At 40.0% G+C, this 19,741-nt stretch overlaps 2 protein-coding genes across 2 annotated transcripts; both read left to right on the top strand.

The window, feature by feature from the left end:
• Nucleotides 1-1,748: 1,748 nt before the first annotated feature.
• Nucleotides 1,749-2,860, top strand: LOC148104369 (uncharacterized). The gene is made up of 5 exons (XM_087839415.1): nt 1,749-1,794; nt 1,897-2,229; nt 2,369-2,479; nt 2,608-2,642; nt 2,738-2,860. Exons 1-5 carry the CDS (start codon nt 1,749-1,751, stop codon nt 2,858-2,860), a joined length of 648 nt encoding a protein of 215 aa, XP_087695541.1.
• A 6,039-nt stretch (nt 2,861-8,899) lies between these two features.
• On the top strand, nt 8,900-15,873 carry LOC148104370 (uncharacterized). Its single transcript, XM_087838355.1, has 4 exons — nt 8,900-8,945; nt 9,048-9,380; nt 9,513-9,623; nt 15,737-15,873. Exons 1-4 carry the CDS (start codon nt 8,900-8,902, stop codon nt 15,871-15,873), a joined length of 627 nt encoding a protein of 208 aa, XP_087694481.1.
• The last annotated feature ends 3,868 nt before the right edge of the window (nt 15,874-19,741 follow it).

The raw sequence follows: 19,741 nt of genomic DNA on the forward strand, positions 1-19,741 counted from the left end.
CCTCAGCTGTGCTCCCACCTGTTATCTCGTGAGTGCTTATTGTCTGTGTCTCTTTCTGTCCTTTTAAGTTTATGTTCAGCCTCTTAAATTCTGCATTCAGGTCCACTTCCTGCCTGCCAGACTGCTGAATATTGGCGTATTGTTCATGATAATGTGGATTTACTGTGATAACTGGGTCTGAGGATGATCTGTACTGTCAGAATGAGCTTACTGTAATAGTGTGCCTTTATAAATCTTCTGTAGATTCCAGTCGTTTCACATTCTGAGCTTTTATGATGAAGTCTCAGATTTTTACGACCCTGACTTTGGGACCAGTCAGATGACTTCCTGATACTGTGAGAGACGAGGTTTGCAGTGGGACTGTATGCAGTCCAAAAAAATTCCTCTGTTCTACACGTGCTGTGGTATTTGGAAACCGAATTTCCCCAGAGGAGCCCACCCGAGGGATTAATAAAGTTTATCTAATCTAATCTAATGAAATGTGTAAACCTGACTGTCATGTTTATTGGACTAAGAAAACACTCAGACCAACTGCACTGTCACAAGTCTTATTTACAAGAAAGAATGAGTTTAATAGGAAGAGGGAAGTGGCTTGAATAAATTTATTACCCAACAGGAATGAAACACAGAGCTCCTCCAGAGAAGAGATGTTACGAATGGTCAAGGTGAGTTCAAAAGGTTCTTGAAATATTTGTGATTTGGTTCTGAGGCCTTACTTGTTTGCTTTTTAATCAGAGAATCTGGAGTAACTGGCAAGCAGACGAAATGCCGCTGCTCAGAGTGCAATGCAGGAGAATGGGCGAGCAGGTAAATTACTGGGAAGTACTTTTCTTTTCAGGTTCAGAAATCAGCTGGAAGGTTTAGGTAAGAATAGCTAGCAGTGGTTGTGAAAATCCTCAGGAGAACCAGGAGGCTGACAAAGTTACTGGGCAAACAGCACTAGCATTAGCATGTTTCAAATGGGGCCTGCTTGCCACCATGGTGAGAAATAACAACCTTCAGAAAAAGGAACAAGGAATGATTGCCCACAGCTCCACCCGAGAATTACTGGAGATTTATACTTTAGAAGGCAGCATCAATCCAAGTCCACAAATCCACACCAGGTCGATGCAGCCTGCAGCTACTGCAGCGTGTTCAGTACTGTCCACACTTCATGTGCATTTTTGGCTACTGCAATTTTTGAATATAGCAGTGACAGAGTAACACCCCTAAAATAAACTGAAAGTGGGGAGCCAGGAGGGGAAAAGTCCCAGCATTTTATTTTTTTCTATCGGCTGGTATAAAATGCCAGGAAACAATCACAAAATAATTAACACATAGCCAGCATAAGGTCAGCCACAAAGACCCTGCAGAAATATGTAAATCAGGCCTTAGAGAGATGGCTTTCAGAGAAAGAGGGAGACAGACAAAACCTGAAGCCTGTCAGGATCACTTTGGTTGCTGTGTCCTTCAAGGTCATCTGTAACCCCAGTTCCAAGAGTGTTAATGTGAAGTTGTACTGGGACTCTCTGAGAGGTTTGTTTTTAATGAGCAGATGTGATAAACTACTTCAACAGTGGTTTGAGAGTCTACATGCAAACAATCACAATCTTTGTCTCTTGGTTCACTGTTAGGGTTAAACTTTCTGGGGGGCGTGATTATTCTTTCACACATGTATTGTACAGCACATACAGATACCAAAAACCACACCTCTTCAGATCACCCTATAAGAGCTTGTAGAGCACCATTTCAGGGACATCGTGTGCACAATGAGGAACTTTGACTCTCTAACAGTTTTACTTGTCTGCAGCCTCAGTAAGTACAGCAACTCATTTACTCCACAGAACCAGCTGATTCTGTTGATTAAGATTATGTTGCTTTAATGTTTGTGTTTATTTATTTTCTTTTGTTTTTCAGGTTGGATCCCTGTATCACAACCTTTGGAGGTTCAGTCTGGAAAAGAAGTCACGCTGCTGTGCTCCAACTTTTCCAGTTCTCCCACACTGATATTCTGGTTCAGAGTGACCAAGAGAGCCAAACTCTCCTGTATCGCTGCGATGTTCAAACCTCATGAACCTGCTTCATTCTGCGCTGGATTTCAAAATGGAAAATTTGAAATGAGCTCTAATTTATCCACTGTGTTTCTCAAAATTAAACAAGTGGATTTATTGGACTCTGGACTTTATTTCTGTGGATTTAAAATGCAGAGCAGTCCGGTTATTGTTGAAGCAACAGATTTAGTGGTCCATGGTAAGAATGACCTCTTCATTTGACTCTTATTTCCATGAAATTCAATAAAACCAAAGTTTAAGATGTTAGATTCTGAACCACACATTTAATAAACTGCAGCTGCTGTCATTTCATTTATTATAATCTGTCTTTGTCACAGACACTTTTATCGGATTACCAAATGTGATGAGTCTGATCCTCGGTGTTCTGACTGTTTTCCTCATCACAGTCATCGTTTGTCTGGCTGTTAAAATCAAAAAGCTTCAGAAAGGTATTTTTATTATGATCACACTTAAAAAAGAAGAACAACTATTTTCTATTTTAAAAGTCCTTCAACTGGAATATTTTTAACATTATAATTCAACCAACCTCATAAATTGTTTGTACTTTTTGCCGCAGTTCAAACTGAAGGAACGAATCTACAACAAGAAGAGGTGAAGAGTTTCATTTTGTGTCCTTCACACTCTTTATCAGTTAATGTTAGTAGTGTTTTATTCAGCTGTGAGACTGACAGTTCTTTTATTTACAGAGGCAGAGCTCAGAGCACCTGCACTATGCAGCTGTGACATTTCTTCCAAAAACAGAAAGTCCTCACAGGCCTGCATCAGCCACAGAAGTGGACCCAGATGTTATTTATTCATCTACTCGATAGACTCAGAAAGTGACCGAGCACTTCATGGAACCGAGGTGTCATTATTGATCTGCTGATGTTTGTTTGGTGGATATCGTCATGCTGTGAAATCACAAGTGAAAATGTACATGAATCTTATTGGTGTCCTGTGTTACTGTTATAAGTGGTCTATATGTCATATGTCAAAACATTTTAGCCTCTACAATTTGTAAAACAGTTTGTACAGCCTACAGAAAAGCAGCAAAGTCACTGTGATATATACATGTATCCTGTTTTTACACTTTTAGTGACATGAGAATATTTTATGTAGGTCAAAACGTTAAGGTCATATGTAGGAATCCGGGGGAAATAAAATGCTACATCGCTGGAATCTTTATTGTGTTTTTTGTCCTATCCTCCTCCCCTCACCCCAACTGGTTGTGGCAGAAGCCTTTTCCTCTTTGGAGGTTTCTTCTTGCTAAAAGGGAGTTTTCTCTGTATTATTGTAGGGTCTTTACCTTACAGCAGAAAGCACCTCGAGGCAACTGCTGTTGAGATCTGTAGCTGTATGAATTGAATTGATATTAGTGTCAGCCACTAATCAACAACAGATCAATCACTCAGAATTATCAGTGCAAGAGGAAATAATTTGAACAAAGGTAACAGGAATGAATGTATTTCTGTCTGCTTCATATTATGCAATATAATATCAAGAGGTTATGAAGGTATTTTGTCGTGCCATATGTTTTTTGTAAGTATGGTTTTTAGTGTTTGTTGGAGCTTAGACAGTTTAGGCCAACATTTTGCTGTGATCTTTAATTTGAGTTTCTAGTTATAATTTTCATTATTTTATGTTCTAGTGTAATATACTATGCTCCATAAATTGATCCTGCTTTGTTAGTCTTTTGTGTTGTTGTAAAGTGTTGGTAGGTGTCGTAAAGGGGGTGTGTTAAGCACGAGGGGGGATGAAAGGTTAGTCAAGTAAGCAGGACGTGGAGCAACAGTTTTCTGACCGTCGCCGTTTATTATGCTTTCGTTGTAACATAAAAGGAATGTAAACGGAGCTCCCACCAGAGGCCTTTGTTTGTATTTTTCAGTTTGTATGGAGAATAAATGTTTTCTCCTTTTTTACATTCGCCTCGTTTTTGCTACCGAAAGGCATACAAGCGATTCAAGAAGAGCACGAGTCAGAAACTTTACATCCTGCAGAAGCGGCAAAGAAGGACCGAAGGTTGTCGCTAAAGTGTTTGTGTTTTTTATTTTTGGTGCCAGCCTCAGGTGGCCATTGGAGGTACTGCACTTCTAAGCAGGCAAAGTTTTATTTTAGTCCTGGATGTTGCCATTTGGCTTTAATTCGGTATTAACAATTCTATAGCTATATCATGGCACAGAAAAATGGGACAGTGTTATGATACACTGAGAATTTGTACAGTTATTTTGGTCTTATTCTCAGAATTCTTTTATCTGTAATCAATCTTAAATATCAGTACAAATATAAAGGCCTTTCATCATCTTAAATCTTCTCATGTCTCATATAGCTTCACAACATCTTACAATGTTAGTAAAGGCAGAGCATAAAAGATAAGAATAAATAATCAAGTCATCTGCTAAATGCCAAAAGAATAATAAGTTGATAATGACAAGTTAAAAACTGTTTTTCATTCTCATCTTGTCAAAGCCGTTAACCACAGCAGAGCTGACTCTGTATCAAGTAGTGAATACTTCCTGTCAGACTGTGCAGAGTGTTTTCACAGACTAAACAGATCAAGGACATTAGCGTTGTGCACTGGTGGTTCCCATTAACAGTAAAAGTTCAAATGTATAACTTTACTTTTTATTTCTTTGGATTTGCAAGGCTTGCAATATGTATCACTTTAACAAATTGTAAGCTTTTGTGCAGTGATTCAGTAATTTTCCATTGTAATTATTGCATGCTTTGGTGTTTTAGTGCTTTGTGTGTGACATAGGCCACACCCATGTGGGAGTGGAGATTCCACTCTCGTCCAGCTGCCACCTATTTGGAGTTGAGTACAGGGACTAGCTGACTGGTGATGATTTGAATCCTTCTCTATAAAGGGGAGAGAAAACAGGAAGGAAGGGGAGGACACAGTTATAGTGGGGAAGATGGTTGAAATTTTGGACTCCAGTGAGAGAGTGTGAGGTAGCATAACTTAAACAGCAAGGAAGGTGATAAGTAAATAGCATCAGCATACCATTTAAGTTCTTTTAAGTATACTTTATTTCTGGCATCTCCATTCTACCATAAAACAATTAACCTGGTATGCAACCATCCCACTTGCTTTATACAGGACTTTGCCCACACCTGACCTCGTTAGTCTCTACCATTGAAACAAATAGGTCAGACCAAACAATACAATTCTAAACAAAGAACAGGAATAAGATTATGCATGAAGTTGACCTCATGACCCTATATAAACAGGAAGTACTGGGGCGGCCCTTCTTATATATATGTGTCTTAAATATAGGACCTGAATAGATGGTAAATGGCCTGTATTTTATATCATCCACCCATTCAGGCACAGGTGATGGCAAGCTACATTGTAGCCACAGCCACCCTGGGGCACACTGACAGAGGCGAGGCTGCCGGACACTGGCGCCACTGGGCCCTCTGACCACCACCAGTAGGCAACGGGTGAAGAGTCTTGCCCAAGGACACAACGACGAGACTGTCCAAGCCGGGGCTCAAACCGGCAACCTTCCGATTACAAGACGAACGCCCAACTCTTGAGCCACGATCGCCCCCAGCAACATGGACAAACATGGTAAGTATAACCAAAGCAACATAAAGAAACATAATTTACCAGACATTTGCCTGTGAACAGAAGAAAATTCAAATGACCTGATGGTTAGTAGTGTTTGCTTTAAAAAAAAAAAAAAACAACACATGCATGGATGTAATGGATGTAACTACTGCTACCACAAACAAAACCCGGGATTGTGTGTGTTAAGCAAAGTTATACCAGCAATGTCTAAATTAAAGCATTATGGCTGACTGTAAAATAACAAGGAAATAAATTATCAATGTGGTTAAGGGATAAGTGGTAAATGAGTTCATGCCTAACCACTTTGTCACAGAGAGGTGAGTATTTTAGAGCAAAACCCTCCAGGCCTGCAGGGTTTTGCGTTAAAGTGATCAAATGACAGTGGGTGGAGGATTTGTTTCAATTATTATTTATATGGATTTGTTGTGATAAAAAAAAGACTGGATTGGAGACTGTTGGTGTGCTGGACCTGCATATTCTGGGAGTTCACAGAGGAAAAGCCTACTCCGAAATTAGAGGTAACCGATGAGAGGAAACTCTTCAAGACTTGGTGAGGAAGAGCAATATTGACATGTGCTTGGCTGTGTTTTCTCAGTGACCACCTTTTCCATTTTTTAACCAGGCTAACAATTTTGACCATGGGCCTTGGATTGCAGGCCAGATCTGTGTCTGCAGCCACTAGTCTGCTTCGGAGGAAAATCTTGTATGCCCTAGTTTCACTTTGAATGTGGTGGTTTTCTACAGGTCACTATTAGAACTTATTCATTTCCTGTGATGAGGCCATTTTTGTGGCCCGTTTAGCATTGTCAACAGGATTGTGGCCAGTATATGAAACCACCTGCCTTAAAGTGATCAATATGGCAGATGAATTATCCAAAACTGTTAACATGGTCTCAAAAGTGGTCTGTAGTACAGCAGTGTGATTTTCTGCTGAGTGCAAAACCGTATGGGGATAAAATGGCTGTGGGTACCTTGCATGCCATGTTTTATAATTGCAGACAAAGGCCAGAAGAGCCTATTAGAAAGTTTACTTTACGTTTAAGAGAAGTCACCGCCTGCAGATAAAAGAGCCACAAGACCCTTGGCGTGCTGACCTGCACATGCGTGATCAGTTTGCCTTATGCCTCAGAGAAGGTGCGATATAAAATTGACAGCATCTGTTAAAGCATTACCCTAATCTCCCATTCAAACAGGTGAGTAAAGAGGCCTGTTGTGTCCACACATACTATTGCATTTGTTCTGTAGATGCATTTACCAGAAGCGCTAGAGGGCGCTAGTGAGTATGTTGTTCTGGTTGTGGTTTTTGAAGAAGAAAAAGAAAAATAAAGAAAGGAGTTATCTCCGGTAATCCTCTGTTCCTACCTGCGTGTGTGTGTAATGCCTGCTGAACTAAAACCACACAACAAGGCCTTACAGTGGGAAGCAGGCGCTTTGCACGGCTTGCATAAAAACTTTGCCTGTGAAATAGTAAAAGGAGATTTAAAGTGGCATAACACCTTAAATTGGAAAGATTAATTTAAAGTGGAGATTCTCACACGAATGAACAAGCAAATCATGGATCTTAAGAATACTCTTCAGGAGGAGCTGAGGAAATTTGCTCGACCAGCAGCAATTCCACAGACATGCCAAGTTCCCAAAGGGAAGAGAGAAAGGCAGGACTCTCGTCCTATCAGTACAGGACACATGGTGAGAGTTCAGAGCCATTCCCAGCGACAGCAAATTTCTCAGCCAGTGGAACGACCACGGCATCAGTGGGATCAACAAGAGTGACCCATCTGTAGTTAGTGTGGAATCAGTAGACAGATGGCAAGGGAGTTTTGGGGAACTCAATCCAAGATGGCTTTCAACTATTAATTCCAGGTGACTGGAAAGGATGATGGTGGTCAAGTCCAGATAAACCACTTTTAATTTTTAGGGACATGTCGTCAAGTAGAGGTATTGTTGATGGTAAGGATGTGATATTTTCATTAGATACTGATTCTAATGTAACACTAATGCCAAAAGCCTGTTTTAAGAGGTTGTTTGTAGATCAGGAACCAGGAAATCAATGTGATTTCAACTGGAAAAAGTTGAAGGCAGCAAATGGATTATCAATTTCTTATGTGGGCTATGTTAATCCAAAACGCTCCAGCAAGAGTACTGCAGCAGATTGCCGTCCCTCCTTGAGCCTAACCCATTATCACTTTGATATCAAGTACCAGCCTGGCCAGGAAAATGTTAATGCTAGGATGCAATTACAAGTGGTAATCTGGTATCTTCAGAGTACAGGTGAAGGAACACTTGTGGGGAGCCATGAACGCTGACTGGGATCCAGGCCACTGGAAAAGCCTACAGGAGCAGGATCCCATCTTGTATAAGGTGAGACAGTATATGGCCTGAGGAATGAAGCCATCTGAAGAGCCGTCGGTGGAGTCTACTACAGACTTGCACACATGGTCACGGCTCAGCTTTTGGATGGTGTATTGGTCTGTAGACAAGTGCATTCCAATACGTATGAGGTTTACCATCAAATTCTTGTTCCTTTGTAGCAACAAGTTCTGTGTTAATCACAAAATAATTGGCACATAGCCAGCTTAAAGTCAGCCACTAATAGGTTCTACAAAGATCCTCCAGATGTTTAAATCAGGCCTTAGAGAGATGGGTTTCAGAGAGAGAGAACGTGAGAGATAAAACCTCAAACCTGTCAGGGTCACTGAATACATTTTAATTTGGTTGCTGTATCCTTCAAGGTCATCTGGTGGTGCAGGTGGTGGGAGACAGAAGGACTCTGGCCAAAATAACATCTCTGATGGACAGAGTCTCCCACCCCATGCATGTAAATGTTGCTGAACTGCAGAGCTCCTTCAGTGAGAGACTGCTGCATCCTATTGTCCTTAATGTAAATATGTAAGAAAAATTGTGTATGTTTCTGTTCTGTGTCCTGTGTACTGTTTGTTTGTATATGTCTTTTTGGCTGCTGTTACAACCAAATTTCCCCTTGTGGGACAATTAAAGGATTATTCTATTCTATCTGTAACCCCAGTTCCAAGAGTTTTAATGTGAAGTTGTACTGGGACTCTCTGAGAGGTTTGTTTTTAATGAGCAGATGTGATAAACTACTTCAACAGTGGTTTGAGAGTCTACATGCGAACAATCACAATCTTTGTCTCTTGGTCACTGTTAGGGTTAAACTTTCTGGGGGGCGTGATTATTCTTTCACACATGTATTGTACAGCACATACAGATACCAAAAACCACACCTCTTCAGATCACCCTATAAGAACTTGTAGAGCACCATTTAAGGGACATCGTGTGCACAATGAGGAACTTTGACTCTCTAACAGTTTTACTTGTCTGCAGCCTCAGTAAGTACAGCAACTCATTTACTCCACAGAACCAGCTGATTCTGTTGATTAAGATTAGGTTGCTTTAATGTTTGTGTTTATTTATTTTCTTTTGTTTTTCAGGTTGGATCCCTGTATCACAACCTTTGGAGGTTCAGTCTGGAAAAGAAGTCACGCTGCTGTGCTCCAACTTTTCCAGTTCTCACTCACAGATATTCTGGTTCAGAGTGACCAAGAGAGCCGAACTCACCTGTATCGCTGCGATGTTCAAACCTCATGAACCTGCTTCATTCTGCGCTGGATTTCAAAATGGAAAATTTGAAATGAGCTCTAATTTATCCACTGTGTTTCTCAAAATTAAACAAGTGGATTTATTGGACTCTGGACTTTATTTCTGTGGATTTAAAATGCAGAGCAGTCCGGTTATTGTTGAAGCAACAGATTTAGTGGTCCAAGGTAAGAATGACCTCTTCATTTGGTTTTATTGAATTTCATGGAAATAAGAGTCAAAGTTTAAGATGTTAGATTCTACATTTAATAAACTGCAGCTGCTGTCATTTCATTTATTATAATCTGTCTTTGTCACAGACACTTTTATCGGATTACCAAATGTGATGAGTCTGATCCTCGGTGTTCTCACTGTTTTCCTCATCACAGTCATCATTTGTCTGGCTGTTAAAATCAAAAAGCTTCAGAAAGGTATTTTTATTGTGATTTTTTTTTCATGTCTGTTATTACCAGGGGTTTTTTTGTTGTTGTTGTTGTTGTTTTTTAATCCTATAATGCAAATATTTTTAACATTATAATTCAAAAATAAATTTTCTATTTTTTGCCGTAGCTCACACTGGAGAAGACAATCTGAAACAACAGGTGAAGTTTTTAGTTTTGTGTCTTTCACTATTTATCAGTTAATGGTTGTTTACTTTTCTACTCAGCTGTGAGACTGACAGTTCTCTTATCGACAGAGGCAGATTTCAGAACTCCGGCACAATGGAGCTGTGACATTTTGGCCAGACACAGAAAGTCACCACAGGCCTGCATCAGTGGACACAAATGTTATTTATTCCTCTGCTCGATAGACTCAGAAAGCAACTGAGCTTTCTGGCTGGTGGCTGTTCCTCTTTATAGGTTTCTTCCTCCTCCTTTGGTATTAACAATTCTAGATGAATATCATGGCACAGAAAGATGGGGCAATGCTATGATACAGTGAGCATTTGTACAGTTATCTTGTTCTAGAATTATTTTATCTGTAATCAATCTTAAATATCAGTACAAATATAAAGGCCTTTCATCTTAAATCTTCTCGTGTTTCATATAGCTTCACTGCATCTTACTATGTTAGTAAAGGCAGAGGAACTCATGTACCTGTTAATAGGGAGTTGTGAGAATAAATAAAAAAATTAATGAAATCATATCGATACTGCATAGAAATATATTTGACATGCCTAGAAAAGGCCTCCGCTAAATTCTAAAAGAGTAATAAGTTGATAATGACAAGTTCACAACTTGTTTTTCATGCCCATCTTCTCAAAGCTGTGCAACTGCTGACCGTTAACCACAACAGAGTCAGTGGTTGCTTGACATACATAGTCATGACAAATATGAGCGCCTTTAGAACTTGTGAAAACACTCTGCACAGTCTGACAGGAAGTATTCATTACTTGGTACAGACTGAACAGATCAAGTACATTAGCGTTATGATGGTTCCCATTAACAGTAACAGTTCAAATGTATAGCCTAGTTTTGTTTTTTCTTTAGATTTGCAAGGCTTGCAATATGTATCATTTAAAAAAATCTTAAGCTTTTGTGCAGTGATTTAACATGCAATTTTAAACCTCAGGGATATCATTCTGTCGATATGGGAAGCATAAATAATTGTGAATCAATATGATGTCTTTTGATGTAAATGAATAAGACAACACAACCACTAAAAAGGAAATGGATTTGCACGCAGCGAGCACAGGCTGTCCCCTTCTCCTTGTCCCTCTGGATTAATTTTTGTCTTGTTTTGCATTTTGCTAGTGTCCTTTATTTACTGGTAGCAGTATGTGTTGCTACAGCATCTCCAGACAGTTTTATGGGGGTAATCCTGTTTAGTTTACTTTTCGATTAAAAAAAAAAAAAAAAAAACTACATGGAAATGCATTCAGTTCAGCCATAAAACCATCATGGAGGAAAGTCCATTCTGTATCTATGTTTGCTTGCATGGCCCAGTTATTATGACCCAAACTGGCCAAGCACCATTGATACATTCTAGTTTATATAGTAATTATTTAATAATAACAAAGGGGTAATCAGTGACACCTTTCGAAGATCGTCACGTTTATGAGTGCACTTTGTGGGTTTAAAATGTGAAAGATGAAATGAATTGCCCAAACGTGGACATTTGCATCTAGCTGTCAGATATTCATGTTGTGATTATCTTAACCACTACTGTTGGGTGGCAGATACATTTCAAATAAGACTGTGCAGATTTTTTTTTATGGTCAATCTAACCTGCAGTGTTTCAAGAACCAATTTTACATTTTATCTTTTGATACTTTATTTGAATCTGTGAAAAATGCCCAAGATAACACACAATTGTATTTTTGCACAAACGATTTGATTCCTGAAGAGCTTGAGCAAAAAAACTAGTATAACACAATATGGTGTGCAGGAAATTGGAGAAGTGAAAGACAAAAGAAAATATGCCAAGTCTAAAATGCTGTTTAAAGCAGCAGAATGGTGTCTGAAAGACATGTACTTAAGAAAAAGTAAAAATCCAGCAAAGACATGACACATGAGATATGCATCTGACACTTCAGCTGAGTCAGCTAGTGTTCATTGGGATTATTGGAATCTTGGGAAATTATCTCAAAAGAGCAACTGTCCAAAATCTATTCATAAGGAAGAAGGTACTGCAAATGGACTGGCACTCAAAGCACTTTTCTACATAACTAAGCACTCAAATTACTTTCCACTACAAGCTTCGTTTACCCAATTATACACACATGCAGATTTTGTTGACGAGATAGCCTTTATTAGTCCCAGAGATGGGAAATTCACATTGTTGCAGCAACAAAGTAATGCAGGAATAAATAAATATAAGCAGTATACTTAAGAACCATACTATAAAAGGATGGATACACTATACAAGGTAGAAGAAATATAAGGATAAATATAATTTAGATAAATGTACAATATAGATATAAATATAAGTTACAATACTACAGTATACTTGTAACATTAGAACAGAATCTTTCATAGTGCAGCGGTTGGATGTTAATAGCATATTGAATATTGCAAAAGTATGTACGGACCTTAGTGTCTGCACATGTGTTTCAACATGTGTGCATTCACTGCTGTTGTACATTTTAGAGAAGCTGTAAGGAAAGACCTCCGAAATCTCTCACCCGCATTCTGTGGGTGCAGCAATGTGTTACTGAAGGAGCTGCCCAGCGCTGTCAGTAACACTGCACGTGTGTGGTCGTCTGCAAGGTCTTTGTTGTAGAGTCTGCCAGCAGATGGAAGGAAAGACCTGCGGAATCGCTCTGTCCCACATCGTGGGTGCCGCAGCCTGCCACTGAAAGAGCTGCACCGTGCTGTCAGAGTCTCCTGCATGGGGTGGGAGATGTTATCCAATGGGGATGACAGCTTATCCACCATCATCCTGTCACTCACCAGCTCCACTGGCTCCAGGGGGCTCCTAAAGTTGGCCCTCCGGATCAGCCTGTTCAGTCTCTTCCTGTCCCCAGCAGTGATGCTGCCGCCCCAGCAGACCACACCGTGAAATATGGCTGAGGCCACCACAGAGTTATAGAAGGCCCAGGTGTGGTTGTTAAAACTGGACAAACTCTTCTTGAGTATCTCTTGTGTTCGCCTTATATACATTTCCCCCCACTTTATGTTTCCATTTGTTTCATTAAAACAAATGTGAACAAGACTTGCGCACAGTATTGTAAAGAAAATCGTTTGTAAGCTGAGCAGGTTACTAATGGCATACAGAGGATATTCAGCTTACTCACAGTATGATGTATGCTGTATTCTAAACAGGAAAGAGTATTCAGCCACATTTCCTGTGGCTGAAACTTTCACAATTTACTCTGCAGCAGCTACATCGTCAGATAAAGCCGTAACCAGTTGTGCATGTGTTGCTTTCTCAGTCATAGTCATCGGTTTGTCGTGCAGAATGTATACAGACTTGAGGATGAGTAAGACATACATCTGTTAACCTATCCAACAGCATACAAAAAGAAAATCTTTAATGTCATTTGATGCTAAAGTCAGCATCTTTGGCCCTCTAGTTTATACCTTAATCTGTAGGTTTCCTTTAACCTGGTTGCATAAGAGAACCTCTTTCTAGTGAAAAAGTAGAACAACTGCTAAGGGTCAAGAAAAGCTCAGATTAATTATTTATGTCCATCTGATAAATAAACATTTCTAACTAAATGATAACCAAATTAACAAAAATGTGTGATAAAATATGTTTCATCACAGCGCTTTGGTGACATTTTGTGGAGGTAATGCCAAATTATCTATGTAGGAAAATTTAATTTCACCTTTAAATTACAAGCTGCAGAATTTTAGCACTGCTCTCAGATGCTACTTGTTGCTTATTTTTGGTTCATTACATAAACTAGTGCTTTCACTTAACTTCTGTGAGGCCCAGCTTCTCCACTAGGCAGGCAGTGTTATTAAATTCACTGGTTAAGATGTCTCATCTTCCAAGTAAAAGTTTCTGCTCAAACATTTATGTACCCAGTTTGAATGAAGAAATAAACATGTACAGTACTCCACCTCTTTAAATCAAAAGACAGAAGATCTCAGAGACAAAGTGTCGTAGCAGTGAGGCGATGCACACAATGAGAAGCTTCATCTGCATACCAGCTTTACTTACTCTGCAGCCAGAGTAAGTACTGAATTAGGAATTGTTTAGTATTAGCTGCACCCTTCTCAGCTAAAAATAAATCAAATCAAAACCATTTCTTTTAGACTAGATTTCTGTTTCAACCTCTGAGTCTGAGACTGTGAAGGAGCCTTGTCATGCCACTGATAGCAAGTGTACAGGTAGGGCTCTTAAATGTGTTTGCCTTGAGGAGAATTTGTGTAAATTCATAAAGTTTTGTCTTCTTTATTGATCATGTAGAGCAGTGTTCCAGTTTAATAACTAAGCTAGCATGTTTGATGATGGCTACTTTGGCTGCTGTATTTCTAGTGATCATCATCGGTAGGTCGACCAGATGGTAAATGAATCACTGCACTGATCCTACTTTTGTCTCTACATGATGTTCCGTAGTTCATGAACAACAACACATTCACCAAGAGCAGAATCCTTGCATTTTTGAGGATCTTGTGTTCAGTAGGAGTATCTGAGATGTGTTTTCTTGAAACACTGTGTCTCTGTGGCTTTCAAACCATAAAACACACTACTCCAAAACTTGGTTCACTCCTAAGACCAGTCTAAGGAACTTGGAAAGAAAAGTGTCTGGACATCTTTAGGTTTCTTGAAGATGTCACCTCTCATCTGAGAAACTTCTTTTCAGTTTTAAGAGCAATTGGTGGAGAGTGCAGAACCTTCACAGACATATTGCCTTCATAAGAGCTGCCTCCTCAGGCCGGGGCTCTGCAGTCTATTTACACCAACAGAGGACTAGCCACTCTTTCAGTGATCAGGTTGTGCACTTCATTGATAGGGAGGAACGGTCCATCCTGTGAGCATTGCAGAGGAACATTAAGTACTCAGAGATGGACGGAAGGTGTTGCATCCACCAGGATCAGTTGGCCAAAAAACCTTGGGGAGGAAAAAAAAAAAGACAGAAATCAATGAGCTACAACTCTTAATACACAGCACATTGTTGCGTTTCTGAAAAGTGTTCTAAGTTCTGTAAGTTAGGATCCATTCTTCAGACAGACAGAGATCCCATAACAAGCAATTCATCATTTGCTGAAAGTCTACAAGAAAGTTTGCCACTTAAATTATGTTTATCCGTCTCTCTAACCAAGTCTAACTTACCCTTAAATTAAGATTTTTCAATTAAGGTGAATAATAATGGACTTATTCACATATTTGTTTAGTGATTTTTCCTCACTACACTGATCAAATGCTTTTCTATGTTGTTGTGATTTGGCTCTATATAAATAAAACTGAATCGAATCGTCCCTCCACTGGGCCCGTCACATCCCAGCCCAGCTCACACTCTGCACTGGAGTCTGTCGCTCTATGCCACTGCGGCTCCCCTCGTGGCATCGCCCTGCAAGTAAACAAATATTGGCCAGAACCATCGTCCCGGAAGCTGGCATGGCTAATAGCCATGGCAACCCTCTCCCAACACAGCTGCACCTGGTGAACAACAGTGGAGACACTACTTACAAATGTGCTGTCAATCACACGCATTGTCTCCTACTGTCGGGACTGGGTTGCCACGTTACACTGACCAGTAAGTCTCCAAATGAGCCGCCACACCTCACAATCAGGCAGGAGGTCCCTGTTTTTCACACTGGCATTAGTACTCAGCCAGCTCCCTTTTAATAGGTCCATTAACCGCTGATAGACCACCTCAGGACACACCCATGCCTCAGTAGGCGATCGCTATCAGCCAATTTGTCCCAATGCGCATTGTCAGGACTGGAGGAGTTTCCCGCCTTCAGGCTTGCACACCTGGTGGCAATAACACACTTGCTCTGATGATTTCATTTGGGCAGCTTAATAAGGAAGCAGCGGTGGATCAGGCTTTGTTCGACTGTTGCCCTGAAAGCAGTTCAATAAGAACAGATCATTAGAATGAAAGCAACATGATTTATTGATGTCCAGAATTTTGAATTTTGGCGGTTAGAGTCCAACAGCCCGTCTCGGACCTCTCAGAGTCTAGACGCTGGTGGTGGTAGAGATGAAGATGGAGGCTGCGTGATGAGGCAGGTTGCACAAATGCGTCTCCAAAGGAGAATGACAGATATACAAAGACTGGCTTGACAGTCTATTCCTGTAATGCATTTTATAAAGTTAATTTTTGAGAACGCAGCTTCACAGGTGTATGTTGAGCCAAACATGGTGAGCACATACATGGCCAACGTGTGTCATACTCTTGGGGACAAGCCACCCAAACGGTGCTCAAGCTTTCAGATAGCTGATAGCAGATAGTGGAGTCATTCTGGTCATTCTGAACCAGAACATCTCTGGAGAGCAGCCTTCATGTCACTAGTGGCCTGGATGTTGTTACGGATTCAAATATTGGGGATGGATACAAGAGGAAAACCAAAAATAACCACACTGGTCCGGCCGGGTCAAGTCAAATGATGATTTAATGAACACACGCGTGGGAGATGGACACCATACAGCAGACAGCATCTGATCTCAAAATGGTGGAGCCTTGATCAAACTCATATAGCCTCTAGTGGCCCCCACCTAATCATAAAAGCCTAAACAGTCACATTCTTTCTCACACAGCGCCTAAGCTACGACCTTGGCTCCCTGTTTATCTGCTCCTGCTGAGATGGGGCAGTATGCTCTGTTCTCTTCTAGTCAGACAAATAAGGCGATGACTTTCTGTGAACAGTATTTTCTTATAACTCAGCAGTATAATGCATCATAAAACAATATCATTCATTCACAATAAATCAGCAGTCTAATATAATGCAAATCAGTTTACCAAATGTAATAGTTATCACCTTCTTCTAATTCAGGAGAATAATGCAAACTAAAACTACATAATAATTCACAATCTTTAATTAGGGGTCTAACATGGCATACAATAATATTATAATCCGACAATTCCCCCTGATGAGCTCTTTAGACTTAAAGAGCTCACTTACACCCTGCAATCCAGTGTTGCTGGGTTCATCTCTTCTTACTCCTGAGGCCCTTTGTCCCCCTGTTGGGTAAACCATATGTGAGATGACCTCTGTGTTTGCGCAGTTCAGATGCAAGAAAAACTTTTATTACAACAACAATAGTAGGTACAGATGATACTCCCATCACTCCCCAGTTCTCCCACAGCTTTATTTCGGTGCTACCTTATACCCTTCAAACGTACTCAGACTAGAACCTCTGTCCGAGGAGCTTTTAACCTTTATTTTATTGCTGTAGGCACCAGTGTCTTCCAGTCGGGTGATCATCTGCTCTTGTTTCCTTCAACGTCAGGGGTTAGACAACCCTTTAGTCGTTGCACAGATCAGGGGATTATTCTGCCCCGATTTCAAACAATGATCTGTGTATTCTGGGGTCCCAGCTGTGTTCCCCAGAAAAAGGAACAGGAACGTGTCCCCCTTATGACCAAGAGCCTCTCAAATGTCGTTGGTCTGGTATTCCTGGATTTCCGCCAACCCCTTCATGGTTATTGCTGTGTTTATGGGATCCATCCTTTTGAGGTGACTAGCTGGAGCCCAAAATGCCATGACACTTGAACCCAGTTGATGTTTCAGCAGTCACCGCGTCTGTCTCTGCTGCGAAGGATCCTCGTATATCTGTGACCTCGTCTGGTGTCTGTTCCTTTCTCTGTAAGAGACAGAAAACCAAAACACCTCTCTTCCTAGCTCTAACAATCTAATGTTGTTGTCTACTGACCTTTTGGTGGTTCAGAATTGGTTTAGAACATTCAGAATGTCCCAAGGACTTATCCTAATTTAGTGTATGTGTGTGTAAGCGTGTTTGCATTTAGCCCGCTGCACTCAAGGCATTTCCTACACTTTGTCAGTCCGGACTATCGCCGAACGAAGCTTATGACCTTCAAAAGACCGAGTGCCAACTCATTATAAGCACATTTGCAAGATATATATAAAAATGATTAAAACCACTCATTCTAATAAAAGACATAAAAAACAAATTAGCCATTTCTAATTCTAACATGTGTCAATTCAACGGAGCTAGAAAATTAAAAGAACAGGTTAGTGACCTCATATCTTAGAAAGTATCAAACTTTCTCCTATCCAGTGTCGTTGCTCCAGTCTTGTTATCCTGTCTTAGGGAATGAAACCAATTTAATTGTCATGTTAGATCTGTTCAACTCCTGGCTCCGCCCAGAGCCTGCGTCTTCAAAATTATTTACAAACAAAACCTGTATTAATATGAACTTCACTTCAACATGAACTTGTTGACTACTTTTGACACCTGTAAATAGAAGATTAACATGGGGTTATAACAATCACTGTAATACAAATGTTAATGTAATATCAATAGCTTCAATAAATGTTTAATGCAATGCTTGTTATATGATTCTGATGTAACAATAATGCTGATGCTAAAATAACAGTAAAACACACCCTTTTTATCCCATTTATAAACTTCACACATAAACATTTATAAATGCCTCTTTTCAATTTTATTTCCCCCTTTTCATCCCTTACTGACCACAGCAGGGGCATCTATGTTTTGATTCAGCCATGAATCCAGCTCACCTGATTCATCACTGAGCCCCACCGGCACTGGCATTTGACAGGGTGGCGCTGCATATTCTTCCTTTAATGTCACTATTTTCAATCTGTTAGTTAGAGTGCTTAAACATGAAGTAGACTACGTCCACAACAAGTCAATACAGCTGTAAATGTGGCCAATTATCAATCTATTACCAATCAATAACAAAAGATAGCTTTTATTTTATGCATGCTTTGAGTCAACCACTCACCCAGAGGATCTTCAACCCCAGACAATTCCTTCTCCTCATTTAATGAGTCTGTCCTCCTTCCATGCCCTGGTAACTGGTCCATCCAGAGCCATATCATCTTGAAATATACATACAACAAGCCAAACCACACCTTGGTCACACCAACCCTTTTCCGCCCTGAAGATGTCCAACGCCATCTTAGTCTGGACTGTCAAAGGTGACTTTAACGCTGACTGTTCCGACAATCCATTTTATTACATTTCCTGGTCAGATTAGCCAATCTCTGCACACTGGAATAAACATATTCGACATGATCAACATTTTTCCTGCGTGTTATTTCACCATCTTATTAATTCCAACGCTCCATCCTTATATGGTTTGCTACATTATGTTTATCTAGAACTCCACTCTGTCTCTAAATGTTTGAAGAATTTTTCATGTTTGGGGTCAAATTTTAAGAATTTGACCATAAGTAAAATTAATGATGTTACCACCCCCATCGGGGCTTACCTTTCCCACTTCTGATGATATTCCTCCCTATTCTTTGCAAGTACCCCCTTTTGGTGGCGAGAAACTGTTGGTGTGGTCAAGTGGGTGCTGTAAAAACAAAAGCTCAGGACAGAACAGTTATCAGTCATGCACTTCATACAAAATTAGCATATATTGAATTTCATATTGATCCTCTGAGTGTAATGGTACATTTTAATTTTAATTTATCAAAGCTAAACACAATATTTTTCTTTATTTTGCTCTTGTTCTTGTGCAGCACCACATCTCAGCACATGCCCCTGTCGGTTCTATCTTACTTTTCTAAATTATTGACTATTTCAATGGAGAACCTAAATGACATGGACCAGTGTTTGTCATTACATATCTCTATTTTGAATGTGACAAGTCTATCATTCCCTTGTTATTCATAGACATCAATAGAGTTTTTGGGTTTTTTTGCTTTTTTTTTCTATCAAAATTAATTGGCTTTTTACAGTGGCCTGCTATGGTTAATAATAACATGTTCAGTCATGAGTGAAATCAAAGCTTCTCTCCACTTTAGCATTTAACATTCCCAACAATATAATGTGATACATTAATCGAAACACAACTAATAAAACACAATTTTCTTGATGCAAACATCAGTACTCAAAATTAGCAACCAAAGGGTTAAGTCTGCCGTTCACACTCATGTGAAGCTACAGCCTCCCCCTTTAGTCTCTGTCATCCTTCTACTCCTGCAAAAAGAAAACA

The sequence above is a fragment of the Neolamprologus brichardi genome, chromosome 3 (genome assembly GCF_056152115.1).
Source record: "Neolamprologus brichardi isolate AB-2024 chromosome 3, ASM5615211v1, whole genome shotgun sequence".
Lineage (NCBI taxonomy): Eukaryota > Metazoa > Chordata > Actinopteri > Cichliformes > Cichlidae > Neolamprologus > Neolamprologus brichardi.